Source organism: Periophthalmus magnuspinnatus, chromosome 13, assembly GCF_009829125.3.
Source record: "Periophthalmus magnuspinnatus isolate fPerMag1 chromosome 13, fPerMag1.2.pri, whole genome shotgun sequence".
NCBI lineage: Eukaryota > Metazoa > Chordata > Actinopteri > Gobiiformes > Gobiidae > Periophthalmus > Periophthalmus magnuspinnatus.
This window is the reverse complement of record NC_047138.1, coordinates 31,805,647-31,816,676: the sequence shown is the minus strand read 5'-3', so window position 1 is coordinate 31,816,676 and position 11,030 is coordinate 31,805,647. Positions and strand designations below refer to the sequence as shown.

Below are 11,030 nucleotides of genomic sequence, written 5' to 3'. Positions count from 1 at the left end.
TTAGACCAGGTTTGGACCAGGTTGGCACCAGGTTGGCACCAGGTTTAGACCAGGTTTAGACCAGGTTTAGACCAGGTTTAGACCAGGTTTAGACCAGGTTTGGGCCCAGTGGACACAGAGACTTCATGTCTCTGTTTGAGCTGCTGTTTAACGGCGCCCTCTAGTGCACATGTCTCAGACTGACACGTCACTGCAGAGTCACAGTTTTAATAATGTGCTAAACATTTGTAACTATAAATATAAATTTTATTTATGAAATGCATAAAACATAATATCAGGCAAACGTTTGAATAAAAAACAAAACTTTTACATCAAAAAATAATATTTATTTACATAATTTTTTGGGGGGCAGTTGTGATTTTGATAAAATAATAAGGTCCAGACCATGGTCCAGATGGCACCAGCTCGCAGTGGTGATGGTTTAACCCCAGGCTAACAGGCTAACGGCTAACAGGCTAACGGCTAACAGGCTAACGCTAACACAGTGCTCCAGGCCGGACCTGGGTCAGACCGGTCATGTGATTTTGGATTATGTGATCAAATGGTCAGTTGTCAAGTAAGGTTTAGTCCAGATTCAGTCCAGGTTTAGTCCAGATTCAGTCCAGGTTTAGTCCAGATTCAGTCCAGGTTCAGTCCAGGTTCAGTCCAGGTTTAGTCCAGGTTTAGTCCAGATTCAGTCCAGGTTTAGTCCAGATTCAGTCCAGGTTCAGTCCAGATTCAGTCCAGGTTCAGTCCAGATTCAGTCCAGGTTTAGTCCAGATTCAATCCAAGTTTAGTCCAGGTTCAGTCCAGGTTTAGTCCAGATTCAGTCCAGGTTTAGTCCAGATTCAGTCCAGGTTTAGTCCAGATTCAGTCCAGGTTCAGTCCAGGTTCAGTCCAGGTTTAGTCCAGGTTTAGTCCAGATTCAGTCCAGGTTTAGTCCAGATTCAGTCCAGGTTCAGTCCAGATTCAGTCCAGGTTCAGTCCAGATTCAGTCCAAGTTTAGTCCAGGTTCAGTCCAGGTTTAGTCCAGATTCAGTCCAGGTTTAGTCCAGGTTTAGTCCAGATTCAGTCCAGGTTTAGTCCAGGTTTAGTCCAGATTCGGTCCAGCTTTAGTCCAGGTTTAGTCCAGGTTTAGTCCAGATTCGGTCCAGGTTTAGTCCAGGTTTAGTCCAGATTCGGTCCAGGTTTAGTCCAGGTTTAGTCCAGATTCAATCCAGGTTTAGTCCAGATTCAATCCAGGTTTAGTCCAGGTTCAGTCCAGGTTTAGTCCAGATTCAATCCAGGTTTAGTCCAGGTTCAGTCCAGGTTTAGTCCAGATTCAGTCCAGGTTTAGTCCAGGTTTAGTCCACGTTGAGTCCAGGTTTAGTCCAGATTCAGTCCAGGTTTAGTCCAGGTTTAGTCCAGGTTTAGTCCAGATTCAGTCCAGGTTTAGTCCAGGTTTAGGTCAGATTCAGTCCAGGTTTAGTCCAGGTTTAGTCCAGATTCAGTCCAGGTTTAGTCCAGGTTTAGTCCAGATTCGGTCCAGCTTTAGTCCAGGTTTAGTCCAGGTTTAGTCCAGGTTTAGTCCAGGTTTAGTCCAGATTCGGTCCAGGTTTAGTCCAGGTTTAGTCCAGATTCGGTCCAGGTTTAGTCCAGGTTTAGTCCAGATTCAGTCCAGGTTTACTCCAGATTCAGTCCAGGTTTAGTCCAGATTCAGTCCATGTTTAGTCCAGATTCAGTCCAGGTTTAGTCCAGATTCAATCCAGGTTTAGTCCAGGTTCAGTCCAGGTTTAGTCCAGATTCAGTCCAGGTTTAGTCCAGGTTTAGTCCTGGTTTAGTCCAGATTCATTCCAGATTCAGTCCAGGTTTAGTCCAGGTTTAGTCCAGATTCAGTCCAGGTTTAGTCCAGGTTTAGTCCAGATTCAGTCCAGGTTTAGTCCAGATTCAGTCCAGGTTTAGTCCAGGTTCAGTCCAGGTTTAGTCCAGATTCGGTCCAGGTTTAGTCCAGGTTTAGTCCAGATTCGGTCCAGGTTTAGTCCAGGTTTAGTCCAGATTCAGTCCAGGTTTAGTCCAGGTTTAGTCCAGATTCAGTCCAGGTTTAGTCCAGATTCAGTCCAGGTTTAGTCCAGGTTCAGTCCAGGTTTAGTCCAGATTTAGTCCAGGTTTAGTCCAGGTTTAGTCCAGACTCTACTGAGTGATCTGGACCTTGAAGGAGACCCGTCCCTGGTTCCGGTCTCTAAAGTTCTGGTTCTTGATTCCACTGCCTTCGACTCGACAGGTGATGGAGTGAGACACGCCCACATCACGGCGAGAGGGGAGGAGCTTCACGGCGACCAGCGGCTGAACGTACTGAGACTGAAACAGAAAAGGAGGGTTTGGTTAAAAACAAAACCCCTGAGAGAGGAGGAGAGGAGGAGGTGGAGAGAGGAGGAGAAGAGGAGGTGGAGAGAGGAGGAGTAGGAGAGGAGGAGAAGAGGAGGTGGAGAGAGGAGGAGTAGGAGAGGAGGAGGGGCTTTACAGAGTTTGAAGCAGCAGTGACTGATCTTAAAATTGACGTTTGGACTCACGTGGATCCTCTTTCCGTAGTACGGGAAGAACATCCGGTCCAAACGAGCGTCTGGAGGAAAGTACTGCATCTTTAGAGGAGTCTAGAGCCAAGAGACACCGTGAGGGACTAAATATAAAAATATACATGACACTATAAATACAAGCCCATAGGCCATATATGCAAACGAGTGCAGGTACCTTTGATGTGCAGTTAATGAAGGGGTCTCCAGAGGGTTTCAGCCCCACCACCTGCACACACACACAAACACACACACAGTTTAGTTCTTGTTTAGCTCTAGGTTAATCCTGGGTTTGTCTTGTGTAGTCCTGGATTAGTTTGGAGTTAGTCCTGATTCGGTTTTGGTTTAGTTCTGGCTTAGTTCTTGTTTAGTGCAGAATGAGTCCAGGTTTAGTTAAGCATACACACACAGACACACGTACAGACGGAGCGTCCCCGCACACACGTACAGGTGAGTGTCTCCGCACACACACACGTACAGGCGAAGCGTCCCCACACACACACATGTACAGGTGCAGCGTCCCCACACACACACACGTACAGGCGAAGCGTCCCCACACACACACATGTACAGGTGCAGCGTCCCCACACACACACACGTACAGGTGGAGCGTCCCCACACACACACACGTACAGGTGAAGCGTCCCCACACACACACACGTACAGGTGGAGCGTCCCCGCACACACACATGTACAGGTGAAGCGTCCCCACACACACACATGTACAGGTGCAGCGTCCCCACACACACACACGTACAGGTGAAGCGTCCCCACACACACACATGTACAGGTGCAGCGTCCCCACACACACACACGTACAGGTGGAGCGTCCCCACACACACACACGTACAGGTGAAGCGTCCCCACACACACACACGTACAGGTGAAGCGTCCCCACACACACACATGTACAGGTGCTGACCCGGTTCATGCTGATGATGACACAGGGCCGTCCGTCCTTGAATCCAAAATGTGGGTCGGTGAGTCCGGAGCAGGAGCGGAGGGAGCTGCGCCTGAACTGACAGACCTTCCTCTGGACCGGGTCTGGGTCCTGGTCCTGGTCCTGGTTCTGGTTCTGGTTCTGGATGGTGAACTCTCCGGCCAGACACAGGTCGTTTGCTGCCTGGATGCTGTCGTTGTATTCTGAGAGTCACAAACACATTTGAAGAAAACAGCAGAGACTCTAAAACTTAAAACATCTCAAAAAGAAAAGTAACTGGACAAAAGGTTTGGGCTCGTTCATTATGTCGCCGCCTCATGTCTGTGTGAGGGGAGGAGCTAACCACTGTGAGACCTGAGAGCGCCCACTACAGGCCTGAAGGATCATGGACACTGTGATCACCTTCCACCAGTGAACTGTAAACACAAGGATGTGTTTGAGTGTAGCTCCGCCCCTCACGCACATATAAGGCAGTGACTCACTGGTTTCCAGGCAGAACTGAAGACGCCTCTTGGACGAGCGTCCAAATGGACTCGGTCTTAAAACTTTTGTCCAGAAACAGATTTAAAGTTTCTTTTGCGATGGGATTAACCTGAGTGAGACACTGAAACATGAACACGTTTCACTGTTGGGCTCAACGCACTGAACACGAATAAGCACAAACAAATACTCATGGACCTTAACTAACCCAAACTAACTAACACTAACTAACCCAAACTAACTCTAACCCAAACTAACCCAAACTAACTCTAACACTAACTAACCCAAACTAACTAACACTAAATAACTCTAACCATACCCAACTCTAACTCTAAATAACAAACTCTAACTCCAACTAACTTTAACTCTAATTAACTCTATCTTTTGGACACTCGGGTGAAGAGAGGGGTAGAGCTGTAGAGCACCACCTGGTGGTGAGTTGGATCAGTTGGCGGAGGAGGAAGGACAGACCTGACAGGCCCAAGTGCATCATGAGGGTCTGTGGGAACGTCTGGTGGAGCCACGAGGGTCTGCAACTCACACCTCTGGGAGAACTTCTCCCTGATCCCGGGGGAGGCTGGAGACATGGACTCTGAGTGGGACATGTCCTCCACCTCTATTGTGGATGCAGCTGCTCGTAGTTGTAGTCGTAAAGTCTGTGGTGCTTGTCGCAGAAGTACGTGATGCCGTCAGGCTGAAGGAGGAGTCCTATCGAGCCTTTTTGGCTCATGGGACTCCTGAAGCAGCTAACGAGTGCCGACGGGCCAAGTGTGCTGCGGCTCGTGCTGTCACTGTGGCGAAAACTCAAAGTTGGGAAGAGTTTGGGGAGGTCATGGAGGAGGACTATCGGACGGCCTCAAAGAAATTCTGGCAAACCGTCCGACGCCTCAGGAGGAGGAAGCAGTGCTTCACCAACACTGTTTACAGAGCGGGTGGAGAACTGCTGACCTCAACTGGGGAACGAATACTTTGAGGATCTCCTCAATTCCACTGTCACGTCTTCACAGGAGGAAGCAGAGACTGGGGACCCAGAGGTGGACTCATCCATCACCCTGGCTGCACTGAGGTGGTTAAAGCTCGTCAATGGCAAAGCTCTGGGGGTGAATGAGATCCATCCCAAGTACTTCAAGTCTCTGGATGTTGTGGGGCTGTCTTGGTTGTCTCTGCAACATCTCCTCAGCCTTCCCGGTAAGGTCTATTCCAGGGACTGGAGAGGAGAATCCGTCCAATAGTTGAACCAGAACGGATCCAGGAGGAGCAGTGTGGTTTTCATCCCAGTCGTGGAACACTGGACCAGCTCTATACTCTCCATCGGGTCCTCGAGGCTCATGGGAGTTTGACACAGTCCACATGTGTTTTGTGGATTTGGAGAAGACATTTGACCGTGTCCCTCGTGGTGTCCTTTGGGGGGTGCTCTGGGAGTATGGGGTCTGGGGCTCTTTGCTCAGGGCTGTCCAGTCCCTGTATGAGGAGCAGGAGCTGTGTCTCTGCAGTGAGTCAGACCTTCTCCTGGTGCAGGTTGGACTCAGGGCTGCACTTTGTCACCGGTTCTGTTCATTATATTTATGGACAGAATTTCTAGGCGCAGCCAGGGGCCGGAGGGGGCCTGGTTTGGGAACCACAGGATTTCATCTCTGCTGTTTGCAGATGATGTTGTCCTGATGCTTCATTGAGTCAGGACCTGCGGCTGAGATGAAAATCAGCTCCTCCAAATCCGAGGCCATGATTCCCGACCAAAAAAGGTGACGTCCTCTACAGGTGGTGATGAGTCTTTGACTCAAGTGGAGCAGTTCAAGTATCTCAGGGTCTTGTCTCGACTGAGGGGAGGATGGAGCGTGAGATTGACAGTTGGATCAGTGTCTGCAGTGATGTTGTCTCTGTGTCGTCTGTTGTGGTGAAGAAGGAGCTGAGTCCAAAGGCAAAGCTCTGGATTTACCTCAATCTACGTTCCTACCCTCACCTATGGTCATGAGCTCTGGGGAATGACCGAAAGGACAAGGTCGCGGATACAAGCGGCCGAAATGGGTTTCTTCCGTAGGGTGGCCGGGCGCACCCTTAGAGACAGGGTGAGGAGGAGATCGGAGTAGAGCCGCTGCTCCTACACGTCGAGAGGAGCGGCGGAGATGGCTCAGGCGTTCAGGATGCCTCCTGGACGCCTCCCTAGGGAGGAGTTCCAGGCATGTCCATCCAGGAGGAGGCCTGGGAACGCCTTGGGGTCCCCCCGGACGAGCTGGAGGATGTGTCTGGGGTGAGGGAAGTCCCTGCTTAGACTGCTGCCCCCACAACCCGGTTCCGGATAAGAGGAAGAAAATGGATGGATGGATAATTAACTCTAACCCTGACTTTAACTCTAACCTGGAGCTGACCCTGAAGACAAACTGGACGTGACACAGACATGAGGAGAACTGAAGGAGGTCTTACACAAAACCAGGACCAGGATCAGATCTGGATCAGGATCAGATCTGGATCAGGACCAGATCTGGATCAGGACCAGACAGAAGGGTTCAACTGAAAGACACACAGTGGAACAGTGCCCCCAAAGGACACACAGGGAACACTCAGAGACGGTCCGAGTCCTGTAGGGGGCGCTGTCAGGGCAGAAGAATCACATGACAAAGAAACATGAGGGCAAAGTTCACGGCCTGGAGACTTCCTGTTTTTATTTTATTAAAAGTAAAGTGCAGTTTAATAATAATAACTTTGTATGAGCAACATAAGGAACGCTAGAAGCAACATTTGTGCTAAAAAATAAACATTAAATTTAAATGATTTATTTAAAATAGTTCTCCATAAAAGTGTTTTTGGTCCATAAACCCTGAATTCAAACAAAACTGCGTTTTTCCCTCTACATGATCCTGGGGTTTTTATTTCACTATTGTGTCTGTAAATCAAGACCTGAACATTAATAACAGACAAATCAGGTCCTTCTGTCCCCGAGGTCGCTCCTGTGGTGAGGGCTGCTGAATATTACTCCAGATGCCCTCCCATACTCACTGTGCAGAAGTCGGTGCAGTTGCTCCACATACGCACTGTATTGTGAAGGCTCGCTTCTGTTAAAAGAGATCTCCAAGACCTGGGGCCGGACCACCAGACCTGCAAGACCAGACCTGGGTTAGACCAGGGTTAGTCCTGATTTAGTCCAGTCCTCTGTTCTGGTCCAGTTCTGAGATCTCTCCAGGTTTAGACTGGTTTAGTTTGATGGAACTGGCCTATATCTGGTTTATATTTGGTGTAGACCTGGTTTAGTCCTGGTTTAGTCCTGGTTTAGTCCTGATTCAGTTCTGGTTCAGTTCTGGTTCAGTTCTGGTTCAGTCCTGGTTTAGTCCTGGTTTAGTCCCTGGTTCAGTCCTGGTTTAGTCCTGGTTCAGTCCTGGTTCAGTCCTGGTTCAGTCCTGGTTCAGTCCTGGTTTAGTCCTGGTTCAGTCCTGGTTTAGTCCTGGTTTAGTCCTGGTTTAGTCCTGGTTTTGTCCTGGTTTTGTCCTGGTTCAGTCCTGGTTCAGTCCTGGTTCAGTCCTGGTTCAGTCCTGGTTGAGTCCTGGTTGAGTCCTGGTTCAGTCCTGGTTTAGTCCTGGTTCAATCCTGGTTCAGTCCTGGTTCAGTCCTGGTTGAGTTCTCACCTGGGTTCTGGAGCAGGTCGCTGTATTTGGGAGAGTCTGGGTCCAGGGTGAGGAGGACCATCCACAGAGTGAAGCAGAACATGGCCGACAGCAGCGAGTAGAAGACCAGGTAGAAGAGCAGGATCCTCCCTGCAGCCAGAGGAAGGGCATCAGGGTGAAACTCACAACGAGCTAACGGCTAACGTTAAGATGACACAAACATAAAACAGATAAGACAAACAAAACACTAAGATAACACAAAGACCTCACAGACTCTACATTTAAGAGCACCTTAAACGTTCCTCTTTGGACTTGGACTTGGTCAGGAGCAGAAATCAAACCCACAGTTTCAGCTCAGTCTTAGGAGCTTCTCTGCTGGGGGATTTAAGGTAACTATGGTAACGCATTAAACTCTGGCTCCTCCCACTTTCCACATCAAGTCCGATTAGGTTCTTAGGTCATAACCCCATGGACAGCCTCCATTATACGGCCCACCCAGAGTCTGGAGTCCCACTCAGGCTGTGTAAAGACCTGGACTAAGAGAGTGTGACGTCACCACAGCTTCAGCCAAACGGAGCTCATGAGGCCAGTGTGGAGACCAGTTCCATATTTGGAATTCTGACCACGAGTATCATTCACTTAGCAACGCTGTCAATCAAACCTGTTGCTAACGCTAACAGGAGCGACCTCGGGGAAAGAAGGACCTGATTCGTCTGTTATTAATGTTCATATTTACAGACACAATAGTGAAATAAAAACCCTATAACTCCAAACCATTTAAGCTCTGACCTGGTCCAAAACAGACCTGTGTCCTCCTGATACTCCACTCTACTTTAGACCTGGTTAGTCCCGGTTTAGACCTGGTTTAGTCCCGGTTTAGTGCTGGTTCAGTCATGATTTAGACCTTGGTTAGTCCCGGTTTAGTCTTGATTTAGTCCTGATTAGTCTCTGTTTCAGTCCTGGTTTAGTCCCAGTTTAGTCCCGGTTTAGTGCTGGTTCAGTCCCGGTTCGGTCATGATTTAGTCCTGGTTTAGTCTCTGTTTCTGTTCTGTTTCAGTCCTGGTTTAGTCCCGGTTTAGTCCCGGTTTAGTCCCGGTTTAGTGCTGGTTCAGTCCTGGTTCGGTCATGATTTAGTCCTGATTTAGTCTCTGTTTCTGTTCTGTTTCAGTCCTGATTTAGTCCTGGTTTAGTCCTGGTTTAGTCCTGGTTTAGTCCCAGTTTAGACCTGGTTCAGCCATGATTTAGACCTTGGTTAGTCCCGGTTTAGTCTTGATTTAGTCCTGATTTAGTCTCTGTTTCTGTTCTGTTTCAGTCCTGGTTTAGTCCTGGTTTAGTCCCGGTTTAGTCCCGGTTCAGTCCCGGTTCAGTCCCGGTTCAGTCCCGGTTCAGTCCCGGTTCAGTCCTGCCTTACCCCAGGAGGACCTGGTCCGGCCCAGCACTGCTCCGGTTCTGGGATTGTAGATAAAACTGCAGAAAGTCTCGGCCTCCTTTGATTTCTCCTGGATGTGGTTCTGATGGGCCTGGACTCCGGCCTGGACTCCAGTCTGGATCCCGGGCTGGACTCTGGTCTGGATTTTGGCCTGGGTCTTGGTCTGGGTCTTGGCTCGAGCTGGTTTGGGCTGTTGGTTCTTTTGTTTCTTGTTGAGAGCTTTGGTTTGTTGCTGGTTCATACTTGATCTGGTCTCGTTTTGATCCTGGTCCAAACCCGGCTTGGTTTGGTTTTGGTTCAGGTCTTGGTTTAGGTCTTGGCTCTGGCCGTGGATTGGGTCTTGGTTCGGGTCTTGGTTCTGGTTGGTATTGGACATTTTAAAAGTTCTGTATTAAGTAACTTTAAATATTCCGGTTCTGGTCCAACAGATCCTGGATTCTGGTTGTGTTCCTCAGATCAAGTCCAATTATAAATGCTGGTTTAGTCCTGGTTTAGTCCTGGTTCTTCGATCCTTGGGTTTCAGAAAGAGATAAAAATGCAAAAGTTAGGATTGTTTCCATAGCAATGAACCAATTAACACAAAATGTTTTACCTTTTGATCGACAGAAGTCAAAATGTTGCATAAAACAGGAAACTGAAACACAAGAAAAGAACGAAACAAAACTCAGAACTCTGAAGTTTAGCTCCAATAAATGAAACCACTGTGTACACAAAGAGTGAAAGACTGGTCCTGGTTTAGTCCTAGTTTAGTCCTGGTCCAGTCCTGGTTTAGTCCTGTTCAGACCTGGTTTAGTCCTGGTTTAGTCCTGTTCAGACCTGGTTTAGTCCTGGTTTAGTCCTGGTCCAGTCCTGGTTTAGTCCTGGTTTAGTCCTGGTCCAGTCCTGTTCAGACCTGGTTTAGTCCTGGTCCAGTCCTGTTCAGACCTGGTTTAGTCCTGGTCCAGTCCTGTTCAGACCTGGTTTAGTCCTGTTCAGTCCTGGTTCAGTCCTGGTCCAGTCCTGTTCAGACCTGGTTTAGTCCTGGTTCAGACCTGGTTTAGTCCTGGTCCAGTCCTGGTCCCGTTGCTTGTCCTTCTGTGTTGTATGTGACTCAGTAAAGCTCTTGTCAGGGTTTTTGCCCCGCCCCTGCCCCGTGCCCTGGGTCTGTGCACATGTGTGAGCGTGCACGTGTGTGATACTCACACATGTGCACGCATCGCCCCCCGCCCTCACACACACACACACACACACACACACACACACACACTGATGCTGTGTGCTTAATTCTCTGTGACATAAACATCAGCCCCTCCTCCTCTCAGTCACAGCAGAGAATGTGTGTGTGAGCGTGCATGTGAGTGTGCATGTGTGTGAGAGCGTGCATGTGTGTGAGAGTGTGCATGTGAGCGTGCACGTGCCGTGGCCTGAAGAGTTTGTGGATGTGCTGCTATAAATAGAACTTTCTATGTGATTTACTTTGACTCTGATGGTGACTGCAGACCTGGATCAGTCCAGACCCTGAACCTGGATCAGTCCAGACCCTGAACCTGGATCAGTCCAGACCCTGAACCTGGATCAGTCCAGACCCTGAACCTGGATCAGTCCAGACCCTGAACCTGGATCAGTCCAGACCCTGAACCTGGATCAGTCCAGACCCTGAACCTGGATCAGTCCAGACCCTGAACCTGGATCAGTCCAGACCCTGAACCTGGCTCTGGTTCTGTTTCAGCTTTAAACTTTGGGTTTTTAAAGCTTTGGATTCAAGCTATTTTCTCATCCTTTATTGTATTTTCTATCATATGTTTAATAATAATAATAATAACAATTATTATTATGATTATACATTATTGTTGTTATTATTATTATTATTTATTATATTAATGTTTAATAATAATAATAATAATAATAATAATAATAATAATTATTATTATTATTATTATTATTATTATATTAATGTATAATAATTATTATTATTATAATAATCGTAGTAGTAGTAATAATAATAATAATAATAATAATGATTATTATTATTATTATTATTTCCTCCATTCACACATCCGTCTGTTTCAGATTTGTAC

The 11,030-nt window shown here is 48.0% G+C and overlaps 1 protein-coding gene across 1 annotated transcript; it reads right to left on the bottom strand.

Annotated features, from left to right (window-relative positions):
• Positions 1–2,106: 2,106 nt before the first annotated feature.
• atp1b3b (ATPase Na+/K+ transporting subunit beta 3b) lies at positions 2,107–9,349 on the bottom strand. The gene is made up of 7 exons (XM_055225833.1): positions 8,956–9,349; positions 7,566–7,694; positions 6,943–7,041; positions 3,451–3,671; positions 2,707–2,757; positions 2,529–2,609; positions 2,107–2,316 (listed from the first exon to the last, which is right to left on the bottom strand). Exons 1-7 carry the CDS (start codon positions 9,347–9,349, stop codon positions 2,149–2,151), a joined length of 1,143 nt encoding a protein of 380 aa, XP_055081808.1. The 3' UTR covers positions 2,107–2,148.
• Positions 9,350–11,030: the final 1,681 nt, after the last annotated feature.